Consider the following 18,466-nt stretch of genomic DNA (forward strand, 5'->3'; position numbering starts at 1 on the left):
CCAAGGGGTCTCAAAGTTGTATTTCAAATGTTTTAACATAACTTAAATGTTCTTTTTGTTTTATACTAATCCCTCTAAAAAGTCTGTCAGGACTCAGACTGGAGACTCTATATCTTTAAGCAGATGATTTTTCACAATCCTCTCTAAATATCCAAATGGTTAGTTTTATATAGTAATGATTCTAAAAGTTTTATCATCAGGCTGTAAGAAGTTTTTGAGGAGTAGGAATGAAGAAAAAGAACCTAAAATGAATGTAAGGTCTCTCAAGGAGATCCACACTAAAAACAATGACAAAGTAGTACACAATATTATTCTGGCAATATAGTATCTATGAGAGAGGGAAGAGGCCCTGGAAAGAGCTTAGGACATACTTGGATGTTCGCTGAGACCTAAAATTTGAAACATAAAACCTGATGTCATCATGATGTCTAAATATCATTTCCTTTCTCCTTATTTTTATTTTCTATCAATGATTCTTCTGATTTTCAGAACTTTCCAGACAAAATTCTAACATTACTCCTAATCACATTTCATTTTGCCTGAAAATTCAATCAATTCTTTAATAGTTACTTTGTAAATTTCTTTTATACCATTGCCACTCATCATCTTACATAAAAGATTGTAAAGCTTTCTAATTTTTTCTGCCTACTTCTTCTATAGATTTCTACTAGAAGCCTGCCCAAACGCTAATTTTACTTCTCAAATGTATGTGTATGAAACATTACCTGCTCAGTAAATATTTAACTACTGTCTGGTAATAACAAAATATTTTAAACAGTTAAGGCATGAGGCATGCGTTTTCAAGTAGTCATGTCAGGATTTAAATAATAAAAGACAGACAAAAGACTTTTACAGAGAAATTTAACAATAATGGAAAATAAATCCAAGAAAGAGGCATATTCTACAAGGCAAAACTTAAATTATGCATTTACTAAGGACAAAGAAGGGAAATCATAAACTAGAAGGATCATGCTTGCTGCAATAAGCAATATAACTGTTGCTAACACTGAAGTCCAGGATACAATTCAAAAGAGGAAAAGTTTATTTACATCAGAGTGAAAAATCAAGATTGGGCATACACAAGGTGGAAATACTAGTGGAGATAAAACCAAGTAGTCTGGGACATTGTGTAGATACTGTTCTTTATAGAGTGAATTTCTGACCAGCCTACCTGGGCAATAGAGCAAATTGCCAGTGTTACTACTTATGACACATCAGTCATTCTACCACTGGAGGGAGTCTGGCCACATATCCTTTGATGAAACTTTTACTGTAATAACTTCTTGGTCTTCCAGGGGAATGAATGAGAATCTGTACCAAGAATATGAATTGGTTTAACATAATTCTGATGAGTTTCAATTTTTAGTTTCTTTTAAGTTCTTATTTTTGTTTTTTTCCATATTCACTAATGAGAATTTGCAGCATCTTCATAGTCATACCAGAGTAAAAGAAATGAATACAGAGGTCATATGACCTCATACAGAGCTATCCTTAGAAAAAATATTTTAAAAAGTACTGAAAAGGAAGACAAAGAAGGGCTCTTATGCAAACACCTACTCAAAATAGGTATTAAGGTCATAAGGCACAAGAAAAGAAAACAAAAAGATTTGAATTAGAATATGAAAACATATTTTAGAGCTAAGGCTAACAAATATTATTGATGAGATGGTAAGATAAAATCAAGGGATAAGACTACTTAACTGTGATTTTTAAATTTACTGTTCTTTTAAAATACATAATTTAGTTTGCATTAATTACTCATAATGTAGAAGATTTCCTAAATAACAATACACAACTGAAATTATGAAAAACAACATAGACTAATACATTAGCAAAAAAAAGAGAGATAAAGCAGTTTAATTCAATAACATATTTGGAGAATAATATTTCATTTACAATAATTATTACTCTATTTGTATACTATATACTTCATTTTATTATTTCAACACTTCTATACAACTGACATTACTATGCCCACTTTGTTAAAAATGTTAAGTCACTTGCCTACGGTTGGACAGCTATGGAATCAATATTCTAACCAAAGTCATATTTGTTATGGTATTATTATACACACATACCCCCACAGCATGTCAGTGAGACTGAGTAATTACATTATTGTAATAAAGATATTAAAGAGTATGGGTACTTTTCCTAGATGTTTGTTTCAGAAAATGTTATCAAGGATTATCTAATAGGCACTGTGCTTCCCAGCATGTGGATTACTTTGTTTTGAGTCAAAATTTGTTTAATTCACACATGCATGAGCATAAATAACGAGGTTCAACAGATTTATAATTTAAATAGGTATGATAAAGTCCACATTTGAAGAAATCTATTTTTTAAACATATAAAAAGGAAAAAACTGTTTTTTTCTTTTTCTTCACAGAACTATTGTTAGAAACAAAGAAAGTTAAATCTGTCAGCTTCTGTGTAATTTCTTTAAAATTTATTCCCATCAGGTCAACGAGCATCTGAAATTTCTACAAGAAGAAAAGAAATGACCTGGAAATGAGTTCCCATATTACTGATGCTAACAAGTGAAAAATTATTTTTTCCTCCCATTTTTTTGAGAAGTCATAATGAAATCATATCATGTTTGCAATCTGAGTATATTTCAGCACAGCAGAGATGGAGAAACAAACATAGTCTCCTATTTCCAATACAGACTTATATGAGCCCCTAAATCTACAGTGCATCTTAAATATTTCCTAATAGAAATCTATTCAGAATCCTTATTTGAACTTCAAGTAACTTCACACCTGGGCAGGGACCAAATACTATCAACCAAAAGAAAGACTACCCATAATGTGTTTGTGTGTTTATAAGAACCCTCTTGCTTAATTAAAAATCCAATTACATGACCACTTGAACTCTAATTTATATTCTTCCAAGACTACTAAATATCTTTATAGGCTAGGAAAAAAGAAACATTGTGAATTGATGCTAATAATGTAAACATCAATGTACAGGAAAATAGGCAAGTAACAATTAAAAATACAAAATAGAAGAGCCAAGGGAACATAAGAAAGACATACAGTTATGTTCCTAGATGCTATAGCTTTTAGTTCATACAATATGCAAAACATTATAAAATTTAAAACATGTATGAGTGGAGAGGATAAAGGAATGTACATTTAACAATCATACTATACTTTCAACTGTTACACTTTATTATACTTTTAAGGAATTGATGTTCTATTTTTTTCATTATCAAATTAACAGTGGAGTAAAATGAGAAAAGAATAAATGAGAAAAATCTATTTCAATGATCATAAAATTATGAAAATATAACGCTTATTATATACTTAAGCACATAAGTATGTCTTCTGCCACACACTTATAACTATATAGTGTAGAAAGGCAAGTGTGTGGCAGAAGATATACTTATGTGCTTAAGGCAAAAGTAAAATAAGGAGACCTGAGAGGAAGGAAAGTGAACGAAGCAAAAGGAACAAAATACCACCCAGCTGAAAATTTCTCAATGTAAAATGATGCTAAATAAGGTCTGATTGACAAATTTAATGCAATACTTTACAAACTATTTTTCAAAAACAACTACATTATCCCCTCTAAATAATTCCCATCGAGCCAATTTAATATTTTTGGAATTGATACATTAAGGTAGGATCATAAAGAAAAAAAAAGTTAACCATTTAACAACTGCCCACACTAGTCATTCCAAATTTTTATGAATCTTCTAATAGAATAGTTAGCTTGTTGTACTCATTGGTATAAGCTATTTTACCTACTGAAGCCTGCTTAGTCTCTAATAAATCAATCAGAGGTCTTCAAATAGTAATTTTCATAGAAACTGCTTATTGCAAATATCCCCAATTAAATGTTACATAATTTGCTCGTTTTGCAAAATTCACAATGTGAACAGAAACAACTACAAAATATTACCAGAACAAAATAGCTACTACTCTAGAAAAGACCACAATAAATGTAGCATTAATTTTTGCACTCTACATTAACTCGCTGTAAACTTCATTTAAAAAGCCCCTAAACTTTATTTTCCCTAATATCTTTGAAACATGATTAATTCACTTTAAATATCGAGATTACTTCGATCTGAGGAACAACAATGAATTACCCACTTCCAACTACTGACATCTACTTCTTATTTGATTCTTCATTTCCTCTCAAACCAATCTAAGAAAATTAAAATATTTGCAAATTAAAATGGTAGCATTACAAAGTCACTTCATGAAAGTATAAATTAAAACTCAAATAACTTCCTATGTGATATATTTAAAATAACCTTTAGTCTAATCACACAAACTTATATAAGGCATTCCAAAAAGATTTTTAGATGAGCTAAATATACACACTTAACCATCCATGAATAAAGGAAATATAAGTAGCCTTGGTAAGAATACATATTTATTATACTATACCTATTTCAGAAATTATTCAAACTGTCATTGGTTTGAATTTTGGTTCCAAAATTAGTAGATATTAACAGAAGTAAACTAAACTTTGGTGTTTACTTAACCTAAATATACCAAACAGCAACACCTAAACAACTTTAAGACCATTTAAATGACTTTGAAAACAAGATTTCTGCTCCCTATTTGGCCTACACTAATAAAATTTTATGATCTTACTGGGAGCATATTGGTATCTCTACATAACTTTGGTTTAAAAATGTTTTACAATCATTAGCTCTCTATATAGTTAAACATTAATTTCATTTATAGTCCAAAGAATTCAGAGTCCTCTTGACAATCTGTAAATTGGTTTTCTGTTGCCAGATGTAGAATTTTACAATTGTTTGGCCAACCAAACACTAATTAAATGACTTCTTTACAAATGAAGTTTTATTCCACATTATTGCAAATGCACTGACTCTCCAGCTAATCCAACTAACACAGATGCCCGGTAACCCACACTGCACACAGTACTAGTTTATCCCCTTAACGCTCAGACCTGTGTCCAATTTCCTTCTTTAGGAGATTGCCAACTTTAACAATAGAATAAACAATACAATATCGGCAAACAATGGTGCTTAGCTCGCACATAATCTGAATCACAGAAGCTATATTAGGCCAATTCCTTTACAGACATTTTTTGACAGTCTGAATCACAGCCCTGAACCTTGAAGCCAGTGCCTGTCCTTGGTGCTGAAATGCTTGGGATTTCCAACCCACCCCACCCTCGCCCCTTCACTAAAAAACTGTCACTCTCACCCCAATTTGAGAGGATAAATGGACTTAATTTAGGGAGTCTGAGGATGGGGGGCTTCCAAAAGCATTGTCTGTAAGTTTCTAGGCAGGGAATGCTAACTACTGTTTGCGTGCCTGATGGAAGTGACAGAAACCCCCAAAGGGCATTTTCCCTCGGTGCCAACGGACCCGGGAAATCCGGACTGCGGCAAAGATCGGAAACGCCTGGTCCCGGCAGGAGCCGCGGGCGCCAACGGCGCCCTCCCCGGGCCAGGCAGGCGAAGGCGGCGACCCACGCCGTGGACCAGGGCGACTTTCCGCGCCAAGACGCAAGCCCTGGGGTCCTTTTGTTTCTGGGGTGAGAGGGGAAGGAGGGGACCTCGCACCTGCATTTATTAGCACCCTGGGGGACAACAAAAGACCCTGCCGCCCGAACGGGCGACGTCGGCGGGGCCCGGGCGGCCGCAAGCCTTGGCGCGGGCTCGGCCCCTCTCCTCTCGGTCCCGGCCGCTCTTACCGTCCCGGTCGCACAGCTGAATGGCCTCCAGGCTAAGGTTTTTGATCACCTCCTCACAGGGGCTGGTGGGGCTGTTGAGGGCATGATCCAGGCGCGGCACCTCCATTTTTCCAACCCCCTTCTCAAGCCCGCCTGCTTCGTATCCAGGCTCTCTCTCAGTGGGGTGGGTGGGTCAGAAGGGCGGGAAAGGAAGGGTAGTGGTGAAGCGGGAGGAGATCTGAGACAGGGCGCCGAGAGGCCAAGGCTGAGCCGCCGGGCTGGAGAGCCGCGGCCGAGGCGACGGCCCTGGCAGGAGCTCTAGGGAGTGTGCGGCTGACAGACTGAGCGGGACCCGGCGCGAGGGCGGGAGGCGCGCGCTCTCGGCGGGGAGGGGACGAGGCGCACCGGGAACGTGAGAAAGAGTGTGCGCGCACGCGCGCGGGAGGACGCGCCCACCTGCTGGCGCGCGGTGCCCCCTCCCTTTACGCGCGCACGCGCCCGGGGCTGCCCTTGCGCCGCGGCCCCCGCAACCTCGCGCGTGAGGCGTCGGACGACGGAGCACGCGGGAAAGACGGGCACCTGGGGGCGCAGCTCTGTGCGTGGCGCGTTCGCCTCGCTCCCGCTCCTAGCGGTGGTGACTTGCTGTTTCTCTTTTCTCACGGTGTCAGGCGGAGCTGGTATTGGCACCGAGGCGTCTGTCTGCATGGGGAGGCGAGGGCGAGCAGGTTGGTTGTTTATCACGGTTTGGAAAAGCAAGGGCCCAGACTCTTTGTTTGGGGTGTTGGAGCCAGAGGGCTGAGTCCAGGTCTGCTTGCTGCCCACACTCAGCTGAGCCAGAAAGTCCTCAGAAACAGCTGCAGCTGTGTGAGAAATTAGCGGGTTACCTGAGGAGTGTAAGGATATAGGGACCCCGTTTTGGCCACCCTGAGGGTGAGGAGATAAGAAAATGCCAGCTAGCCTGCTGAAAAGATTGCATACCTGCTTCAGGGCGACAGTCACTTCCCAGCTCGCAAACTCGAGTATCTTTCATTTGTTCAACAAATAAGTATTAAATGCTCATTTTGGGCTAGGCATTGTTCTGGACGCTAATGGGGTTTCTATATTTATGTATAGAAGGAATCTTTGCTACAGTAGAAAATGAAGATTTACATTGCTTCCTCAAGTTACCTTAAACTTATATGCCCATTGCTTTTAAAAGCATTTAAAATTCTGCAGTGCACTTAGTAAATGTGTAGTGTTTTAAAAATAAAAGACAAAAAGCAAAGCCTATTGACTTCTGTTCCCATTTGCTGTTTTGAAATAGGATTTAGTTTTGTTGCTATCTTGGAATCAAAAATAGTGACACCTGACCCCCTTTTTGTAATGGATGGTTCTTGGAAATTAATTTAAGTTCCTTTTAATTGATTTTCCAATTTCAAACATAAATGTTAACCAATAGAGAAATAATTTACATAGAGATTGCTATATGCTACCCTTTTCTAGTCACATCCATTTAGCCATGACACAACTAAATCTAGTTAATTGAAGCCTCCTAAAATGGAAGGACCGGCCTGTGAAAAAACTTGGCACAACTGCAAGTTGATAAAATCTGTGAAAGGTAATTGGATATGGTAAAGTGAAACACCCTGTTTATAAATTTAGGTATTAATGAAGATGGATCGCCTTTTTGAAGTTTGAAAACATACTGTTATGGTAGGGGTGTCCCTAAGGATAGGGTAAATTATTACTTGTCAAAAGATATGACAAGGTAGTACTTAGGGTGAAATCCTTGTATTCAAAACCTTAGCTCTGTAGAACTAGAAATTTATAGCCTAACCACAGTGGGTTCGTCTTTCTGGTTTACAACTGAGAAATATAACATAATTAGGACTATAACTCTTAGAAATATTTGTTAATCACCTAGGACAATATCCAATATGTGGAGTTCAAATCTATCAGGAAAGACAGCTATTTTAAAAGATAAGTGTGATTGATGTGAAGGAAGAAGTACAGGAACTTCAACAAATTAGGTATAGAATAAATGCAAGTGCATATAAGGGTTATAACTTAGTCTGGATTGTCATGGAAAACTCTAAAATGACTTTATCTTGGGCTGGGGATGTGGCTCAAGCGGTAACGCGCTCGCATGGCATGCACGGGGCACTGGGTTCGATCCTCGGCACCACATAAAAATAAAAAAATAAAGATGTTGTGTCCACCGAAAACTGAAAAATAAATATTAAAAAATTCTCTCTCTTTCTCTTCTCTCCCCTCCCCCCCTCAAAAATAAATAAAATGACTTTATCTTAAGGAAATGATAAATTGTTAAAAAATTTGAAATAGTAAATTAGCATGATCACATTTGTAAACTAGACTGTATAAATCAGGAAATGGTTAATACTTTGAGAATTATTAATGTGACTTTCTGAGATCTAGTCAGTGCAAGGCACCTTTCTGCTGAGGATCTGGATTATGACAAATACAAAAGAAGATGGAATGAGATAATGCATATAAACTCTATGAACTATAAAGTACCTTATAAAATCATGATATTATTATGGGACACTGAGGATCTCTTTAAGAAAGGATAGCTGGTCAATTTTATAATACAAAGTCCTGGAAGTATTTTAGTAACTTTTAAAACACTGAGGAAAACTTCTATATTTATTATAACTTTATGGTTTAAGTGTGTTCAGGCTTGTAAAACAGGAAGATGGTTCAACCTATGCAAATCAGTGAATGTGATGCACCACATTAAGATAATGAAAGAAAAAACTGTATAATTATGTCAGTAAATACAGAAAGAGCATTCAGAAGCATAATGGCACATACTTGTAATCCTAGCAACTGGGAAAACTGAGGTAAGAGTATTGCAAATTCAAGGCCAGTCTCGACAATTTTGTGAGATCCCATCTCAAAAAATAATAAGGGCTGAGGGTATAGCTCAGTGGTAAAGTGCCCCTGGGTTCAATCCCCAGTACAAAACAGAAAAAGAGAACATTTAATATTCAACATAGTTTCATAACAAAAACCTTCAACAAATTAGGTATAGAATAAATGTACCTCAATGTAATAAAGGCCATACTGGATAAGCCCATAGCTAATATCATACTCAACAGTGAAAACTTAAATATTTACCTTTAAATCAGAAACTAGACAGTATTCATACTTCTGTTCCAGATTACTGGAAGTCTTAGCCAGAAGAATTAGTTAGGAAAAAGAAAAGGCATTCAGATTGAAAGGAAGATCTTAAATTGGCTGTTTATACATGACACGTTCTTTTGTATAAAAAAAATCCTGAAGATTTCCACCAAAAACAAATGAGAATAAGAAGATACACACACAAAAAAAATCTTAGAACTAATAAATTCAGTCAAGTTGTAGGATACAAAAACGGCATACAAAAATCTGTTGTGCTTCCATAAACTAATAATGAACCATTCATAAAAGAAACCAAAGAATCCTATATTCTCGATGGCTTCAGAAAAAAATATAATATTAGTTGAACTACTGAGGTAAAAGATCTGTATGATGAAAACTGAATGAAAGAAATTGTAGAAGACACATTTGTTCATATACTGGAAAATTAGTGGTGTTAAAATTTCCACACTATTACAAATTCAGATAATCCCTATGAAATTTTCAATAGTGTTTTTCACAGAAGTCAAAAATTTAAAACTCATATGAAACCACACACACACACAAATGCATCCCAAAGAACTACAGCAGTCTTGAGCAAGAACAAAACTGGAAAGTATCACATTTCCTGATTTCAAATTATATTAAAAAGCTATAACAACACTGTGGTACTGGCATAAAAATAGACACATGGACAAAAAGAAAAGAGAGCTAAGAAATAAATGCTTATCTCCAGTCATCTAATTTTCTACAAAAGTGTCAAGAATACACAATGTGGAAATTATAGACTCTTCAATAAATGGTGTGGAAAAACTTTATATTCACATAAAAAGAAAATGAAATTGGATCTTCTCTTATACCATACACAGAAGTCAATTCAAAGTGATTAAAGACTTAAAACCTGAAGCCAAAAATCTCCTAGAAGAAAACATGGAAGAAAAGCTGCTTGACATTGATATTGGCAATGAATTTTTTTAGATTTGACTCCAAAGTACAGGCAACAAAAGCAAAAAATGGACAAGTGAGACAATAAACTAAGAAGTGTTTGTACAGTGAAAGAAATAATCAACAAAATGAAAAGACATCCTACAGAATGGGAGAAAATATTTTTTTAACCATATATTAAAAAAGGAGTTAATATCCAAAATGTATAAGAAACTCATGCAATGCAATAGTAAAATACAAATAACCCAATTAAAATATGGGCAAAGGACTTAAATAGACAAAGTTCCAAAGACAACCTACAAATTGCTAACAGATATATGAAAAGATGTTCAATAGTATTAATCATAAGGGAAATAAAAAGTCAAAAGAACAATGAGATACCATCTCAAGTCTGTCAGAATGACTTATCAAAAAATTCAAAAGATAACAAGTGTTAGCAAGAATATGGAGAAAAGGAAAACCTTGTTGGTGGGAATATAAATTGGTACCATCACTATGGAAAACAGTATGGAGGTTCCTCGAAACATTAGAAATAGGACTACAAAATGATTCAACAATTCTGTTGGGTATATGTCCAAAGGAAATTAAATCAGTACATCATCGAGATATCTGACTCTCATTATTACAGCATTATTTACAATAGTCAAAATGTGGAAACAACCTAAAACCTGTTGGTGGATGAATGGAAAAGGAAAATGTGATACACATACACACAGTAGACTACTATTCAGCATTTACAAAGGAGATAATCCAATTTGTATCAACATGGATAGATCTTGAGGACATTACACTAAATAAAATAATCCATACCTAGAAAGATAAGTGCTGCATGATATCACTTATAAGTGCAATCTAAAACAGAATTAAGATTTACAGTGGTTTTTAGGGGTTGGAAGGTAGAGAAAAGAGGAATAGGTCAAAGAGTTCAAACCTTCAGCTATGAGATGAATGAGCATTAGAAACCTAATATACAACATGGTGGCTATAGTTAATGTGTATTTGAACAAGAGACTAGATCATAAATGCTCTTACACACAAAAAAAGATAAATATGTGATGTTAATTAGCTTAATTTGGTAATAATTTCGCACTGTATACAAATATTAAAACATCACATAGTACATATAAAATATATGGGATTTTCATTTGCCAAGCATAGTTTAATAGAGCAAGAAAAAATTTTAATTCTAAAATAAACATGATCTCATCTTCTTTCCTGGGGGAAGAAAATGAAAGCTGAAGTTTCTCCTTTGTTCCTGTCCTTTATTCACTAGTTTCTGGTTAAACCTACTATGCTACCTATTCAGTGCATTGTATTACAGAGTAGAGTTATCTTTCTATTTCCCTATCTCCAGTTTCTTCAGTTTTTCTCTTCCTTTTTCAGTATTTTCACATCACCAATGTCCTTGTTTTAAAAATTGTCTTACTGAACAATTTATTCAATTTCTTAATATTTATTCCAGTGTATATTAGGAACCCATCGTACATTGTTACACTCTATAAAAGTGTTATTTATTGCTCCATTTACTTTTAACCCTCCACAACTTATCATCAGTCTTTAGTACTCTGATTCTTATTCTTCAGAAGTCATTTGGATTTGATGACATTTCAGAGCACCAAATATAAAGACCTTTTATCATCTGCAGTCGCTTTGATATCTCAACGGTTTACTTCTGTTGAACTTCTGTATTGCTGAACTTTATTGGATCTCTTTCTATATGTGTCCTTAATACTTATCAACTCTTAACTTCTATGTTGCTCTCAAGTGTAGGTGTTCTATAAAGTTGAACCTCTGACATTATCTTCTTTTCCTGTTTAAAGAAATTTCCTCCGGGAATTCATGTTTTAATCTCTTAATGTTTAAATTTTCACCTTTGTTTTCTTTTTTTATTTGTTTGTTTTAGATATACATGACAGTAGAATGCACTTTGACATATTAAACATAAATGTAGTACAACTTATTTTAATTTGGATCCCATTACATGGGTTGTCCATGATGTGGAGTTCTACTGTTTGTGTATTCATATCCTGTCTCAAGTCCCCAACTCTCAACAGAAGCCATTGCCCTGTTTCCAACTCTCTAATGAACATGTTTATTTACATTCTTATAATCATTTCTAATTAATCAATTTCTCCTCAAACTGATTCACTTTTCTAATTTTTCCCATTTTACTCTTTAGTAGCAGTAACCTCTTAATTATGTAGTACCATCAAACTTTGTGGTTTTTACCTTTCTGCTATTTAAATCAAACTATCATCAAAACCATTGAAATTTTAAAATATTTCTTGGTTATGTGACTTTTCCCTGAATTATTAGTAATACTATTATATTGTTATCATTTTAACCAAATTATTGAAATTGCCATGTATTTATGTAGTCTTCCTACTTCCCTTCTTTAATCTGTACTACTATTAAGATCAACACACTAAAACACTTTGTTAATCAGAACTTGGTCACTTACATTGGAAGCCTGTTTAGATGCTATAGTTAATGTTGAGCTACTGAACTTTTTAGCTGCTATATGACAAATTGCAATTATGTTATGATAATACTCTGCCTGTGTTTCATAAGATGAATGGAATGGAGAGAGTAGAGTTTGGGAGAATATTATAGTCCAAACAAGAAATTATAAGGTATTATAGAGCAGGCAGTATAATTAGGGATAAAAAGGAAACAATGGATTTAATATAGTGATGTTATACTATTATGTTTCTGATATTGTAAAAAAATTACAAAAAGGAGAAGTCCTTCAATATGTTGATATTGTGAAAGATAAAATTCTGATATTTATATACTATAAATGTTAATATTACAGCATAGCATCATAAAGCATATGAAGAAAAATGTACACATTTTTCAGTGTATTTTCCAGTGATAAATAGATTATCCTAAGAACATTTTTAAAGCAACATCTTTAGTTGTTGCTATTCCAGATTTCTTAATAAACCAACCTAACTGAAAAACAGCAGTTAGAATATCCTATCTTGAAATATCCTCTGCTAAAACCAGTCAAAATTTGATAGGATTTGGTATTGAGAGAAAAAATCTTGAGAAGAATGGAAAAGAAAGAACTTCTTTATATACAGAACCACTCAAATTTTTTTCTTCTTTGGTTCTGTGCCTTCTATTCAGTGTCTGTTGCACAGAGAATATTCAGGATGTGTTCAAGTGCACAGTCCTCCTTAAGTACCTTGTCATGGGAGAAATAAACTGCACAGGTTGAGAAAGGTTATAAGTATATAATCACAATTAGTTTGTCATATGTTCCAGGTAGATATTGCCTTCTTGATATATCCTTCTAGTATTGAGGGATTGTGTTGTTGTTGTTGTTATTATTAGGTACAAAACTAATTTCCTAAGTTCTTCACAGCTCCCCCCCCAAAAAGACCTTTAGTTTTGTACACAGCTCAAAACTGCTCCCCTTAAATGCTGATTTAGTTAGCATTCTCTTAAATATAGCCACAGAAATGTCACAAGGATTTTTATCTCAGCAAAATTAGAGCTTGACTTTTATAATGATGAGTACAATTTAGTTTCCCCCAAGTTCTTTCTAAGCTAAAACAAATGTCTTTAGGACCTCTAAAGCAGCCTCATTGTTTTTTTCTGAACATTCCACAACCCCTTCTCAAATTTTATTGTAGTATCAATGACATACACTAATTAGTATGATAAGAAAGGACACTTTTAACAATCACATTTTCCTTGAAATTTTCTCTGTAATATTTATATTAGTAAATAATCATAATACAAACATTTGAAGTTAACTTCCCAGGCTCCAAATTATGCCTGCTCTAAAACATATGATGAGAAAAACTTCAGGGTATGTAGAGGCTTATTACAGAGATTACTCAGTCAATAACACCCACTTAATGATGATCCAAATCTATGTATTCATGGATGTAGAATATATATGTGTGTGTATATATATATATATATATATATATATATATATATAAAGTACATTATTGAATAGACTCTCAGTTTTATGTTATAATACAAAGACATTTTCCTTCCCAGCATATCCCCTACCCTGAACTGTTGCTATTATCTTAGAATGCAGATAGATGGAGTTATTTCTGGTTAACTATTCTTAGCAATGGGGGATAGCATCATAAATATTAACTCAGTAGCTATTCATAGGTGTGGTTTCAGTTAGAAAGTAGCAATAGGGAAGGCTGTGGAGACAGATGACTTTTACCTTCCACTGTTATTAACAAGGGACTCCAGTGTTGGTACACATAGATGAGACTATTTATTGTTCCTAACTATACTCATAAACATGAGTTTAATAAACATTGCATAACATTCATAAAGGTTTCAAATGCACTCAGATTGGAATATGTCTTTTACCACTGCCTTTCTTATATATGAAATTTACCCATTATAGCTAGCAAAGTTGTATGTAAATATGTGTAATAACTATAGAACTATTTCCTCTTGGGGTAGCCTGTTCCATCTAGAATGCTCTGTTTATCTCGTTATGTGGAATCAACATTCTCCACTGTGAATGTTTCCTTACTTGTCTTAGAGACACAGAGAATAGTTAATTTTTCACATGGCAGCCATGATATCTCTTCTGATTCTTTTTTTCTTTCTCTAGGTTAAATATTTCCACATACTACAGCTTTGTTCCAAAGTTATAATGTCCTTGTTGTACTCTAAAATTCCATGTTTTCCTCTTAAAATACAATGTTCAAAACTTATAAGCACCCTATAATGAGAGTGATCTGATAACTATAGAGTAGTTGTATAGCTATCTGAGCTATTTGACTACAAATAAGTACTTTTAAATCAATTACCAGCTTATTCACATTGAAATTTTTCTTTATTATTTTTCATTATATGGCTGTTTGTATGCATAAAGTCCTTCACAAAAACTTTCATTTATTATTCTGCACAATAGTCTTCTTGAAACTTGTATTTCTAAGATGAAAAAAAAATGCTTACAGGTTTCATTTGTACAAATCATGGATGATTTTAAAGCTAATTATGCATAGCATATACAAAGGAAATGCCTGCTGCAGTGTAGTTACATTTTATGTACTCTTTTGGTTACTCTGTGATCTCTAAGACTTAAATCAGGACATGTCATAAAGCTTTATAATAAGATTCTCTATTTATGATAAGTGTCATATAACCACAAAGTATCTGTGGATTCACACATTTGTGGGACAGATCATGAGCTAATCTTCCATGGCGTGGAAGGTGTTGACAGTCCATGAAATGTAACAGTCTTATTTCAGATATTCACAGAGCAAACCTGACAGCTTTGTATGGATTTAGTTGATGTTTCAGTAGTGATGAAAGAGATTATTTCTTTGGTCTCTCATGTGATACTTCTCTTATGATAGCACAATACTACATTGCATTTAATTTTTCCTCCCCCCAAAATTGTTTTGCAGCTAAAACAGTGATTTGCTTTTTTAAGATATCACAGAAGTTAATTAAACATAACCAAAGAAAGACTAAATCTATAGCAATACTACATGAACAGTAAGCCTATGAAAAAGGTCCAAATATTCCAAGAAACCTGAGTAATACAAAATTCAATTTTATTCCATTATCTTGCAAAAAATGAGCTTTAGAAGCAAACCAAACATATTTAGTTTGTTCTTGCCACATAACTACTTTACTATATTCTATTGTCCTGGATTCTGTTCAATATTATTTCACTATCTCAATTCATGAATCAATCATTCTTTCTAGATCATTTTCTTATTTCTTGTTTGGTAATAGTCAAATGCCCTTGTGGGTGGCGGGGCAAGAAAAGAGAACAAAGCAAAGCAGATGTTACACTCAATAGGACTTAAGGGCCCTTAGTAGTCAACTTATCTATTTCTCTTTTAAGGATATCATTATACATGTGACCCAAACATATATTATTTTAGGATATGTATCAGTATATTTTAAATCAAATAAATCTGTCTATGCCACATAAACAAATCAAACATCTAATTTGTTTGTAGTTATTTACATTTTCACTATTATGTATTATAATTATAATGCACCAATACAGTTTTTAAAAGGTAAAAAATAATTAAATAAAATGTAATACATTTTCAGTTGAAACCATACAAGAACTTTGTAAAACAACTCATGATGACTTTGTCCTTTGTCTTTCTTACAAGGAAGCTGAAGCTGTGAATTTACAGTAGTAGATGATACTGCCATAGTCTGGCTGGGCACAAATAACCGAGCCGCCATAAAGCCTTGTAGGTTCAAACAGCAACTGTTTATTCCCCAACTCTCACTGGCACTGCACACACACTACTCGGGAACACATTCCCCGAACCCCCTCCCCCCCACTCAAAAGTAGCTGGCGCCCAGCAAGATTCCTGGAGCCGCCCTATTCCCGGAGCAGGGTCCATATACAACTCAATCAATCCGTCACAGCAATTATATACAGCTTAACTCAAATCATCATCTCACTGGTTCAGTCACTTTTCAACCATTCCCTCCAGCAATATGCCAGGCGTCATTCTGACTTGCCTGTGGCTCTCAACATGATACAAATGTTATTGTTCTCACCTGTGGGTGTGCAGCAAAATCTATACTGGTCCTAATATGATTGACTTCTTTTTCCTGCCACCTCACAAGAAGACTTAATTTGGATATGTTGAATTTCTTTTAGAGGCTCTGTCTTTTCTTTCTCCAAAGGCCTCAATGCCTTTGTCAAGACAGTGGTTTCTAGGGCTCCAGTTGCGGCTCAGTGAGGCTCCTAGCACTCAGGAGGCATTGAGTTTGATCCTCAGCCCCACATAAAAAAAATGAAGGTGTTGTATCCACCTACAATTTAAAAAACTTAAAATAAAAAAGACAATGGTTTCTAAATGAAGTAAAAGGGTAAACTTGTGAAATTGTCTTTGGCATCTGAATTATAATTTCAAATTTATAATTTTCAAATTATATTTCAAATTTCAAAATTATAATTTCAAAGTTTCACCCTTGACCAGATCTGTTTGCTCTCCCTCAGCTCCCCAGACTACAAAGAAAACATCTAAAGCTAAGATGGGTTAAAATCTCTCATTCTTCCTCTCTCTCCCTCTCACACTCTCTCTTATTTTCTCCCTACCCCCATGCCCTCTCAATAGAAATGGCCCATGGATAGTGAGAGTGGAGAGAGGTTTGCCTTAAAGACAAGAATCAACACATAAAAATAAATAAAAAATAAAGGCATTGTGTCCAACTACAACTAAAAATATGTAAACTCCATTGGTTTAATGTACTTTTAACAAAGAATTTTAGTTCTTTCTGTTGTAAAGCATTAAGTACTAGGATACAGAGAAGTAGAAGACATTTATTCAGAAAGTGAACTTGCTCATGAGGAGATAAAAGTCTGTTTGCCATCAGCCTGACACAAATTATCTGCTTTTCATAATTTGGTATATATTACAAACATTTCTTGGTCAGTAACACACACAGTTTTCTGGCATACCAATATCTAGACTAAAAATATAAAAAATCATGGTTCCTTCATTCTAGTTCACTCTATTCTTTCATTTTCCTTGTTACTTGTTTGTCTGATAATGCTACTAATACTTTGAATTCTGCATAGAAAGCATGTGCTTTGGAGTATTGATTTAGAAATGAAGGTTTAATTTGGAGGGAAGAAAGAAAAACATTAAAATTTGTATCGAGATATTTGTAAATATTAATATTTCACCTTTTACATTAAAAAGTACAGCTTAGAATAAGGCAACATATAGCAAAGACTATATGAGAGAAAGGAATCATGTGCTGTATAAGCACAAAAAGGGGAGAAATTGATTTCAGCTAGGGAAATCTATGTGAATAAAAACCTTGTCCTGAGCACTGTAAGTATAATAAACTAAAGTGCCATCAGGTTGCTTCTCCAGGCTCTACATTGTAAAGTGCTGCTGAGTCAACCATTTTAATCTGTAGAGGGATACACAAAAGCATTCATCTTACCCCTAAAAACACTTTTTAAACAATTTTTTTCCATAGATATATCAGAAAAATATTATGTTCTTTTAAAGAACAGGGAAGGATTGAGTGTTTTCTGTGCCATGGCAATTAAACAATGATGAATAGGAAACCAGATATGTAGGCAACTTTGATTTCATGTAATGAAAATATATGTATAGATTATAAAATACCTACATATTATTTTAAAGATTAGTACTAAGTCATCTTTATTTTCTTATTTTATCTAAATATGAGAATCACTCTGATGATGCTATTGTTTGAAAATCTGGGCTTCTTATTGATTGAGGTTTCTGGTTGGTTCTGAATGAGTATCATATCATAAATTTTAGTTTTGAAATAATTACAATTAGAGCTATAGATGTGGTTCAATAATAGAGTAGTTGCCTAACATGTATGAAGCCCTGAGTTTGATTCCTAGGACCTCAATGAATTATTATATAATAGTTTCCTTACAATATAGTCCATGACCATTATATTCAAAGTGAGACAATTTGGTCTCTTCTAGATAAAAGAATAATTTTCTATTTATTAGAACCATGGTAATTTCCACATTAATATCCTCAATATTTCTTTTCTTTGCACATATCCTACAAAAAAAGCCTGGAAAAGAAACTGAACTTGTTTTATAGATTCTGCCTAACATTGTCACAGCATGTGATTTCCCAAACAGATAAGCAAATTACATAGTTACTCTATATTGCTCTGGGGACAAGCACTATGTAATAGAAACATTTTATGTAACTTTTATTGTCAAATATTACTCATATAGCTTTTTTATCGAGACATACATGCATTT

General features: G+C 34.4%; 1 protein-coding gene across 1 annotated transcript in view; it reads right to left on the reverse strand.

Moving 5' to 3' along the window:
- Phyhipl (phytanoyl-CoA 2-hydroxylase interacting protein like) overlaps positions 1–6,031 on the reverse strand; it is a 56,294-nt gene extending 50,263 nt beyond the window's left edge. Inside the window, exon 1 of the mRNA XM_046419769.2 lies at positions 5,683–6,031. Within this exon, the coding sequence (XP_046275725.1) occupies positions 5,683–5,788 (106 nt within the window). The 5' untranslated portion in view covers positions 5,789–6,031. The remainder of the gene's footprint in view (positions 1–5,682) is intronic.
- Positions 6,032–18,466: the final 12,435 nt, after the last annotated feature.

This window comes from Marmota monax, unplaced genomic scaffold (genome assembly GCF_021218885.2).
Source record: "Marmota monax isolate L192 unplaced genomic scaffold, Marmota_monax_Labrador192_F-V1.1 WCK01_AAM20220418_F8-fsc00019, whole genome shotgun sequence".
Lineage (NCBI taxonomy): Eukaryota > Metazoa > Chordata > Mammalia > Rodentia > Sciuridae > Marmota > Marmota monax.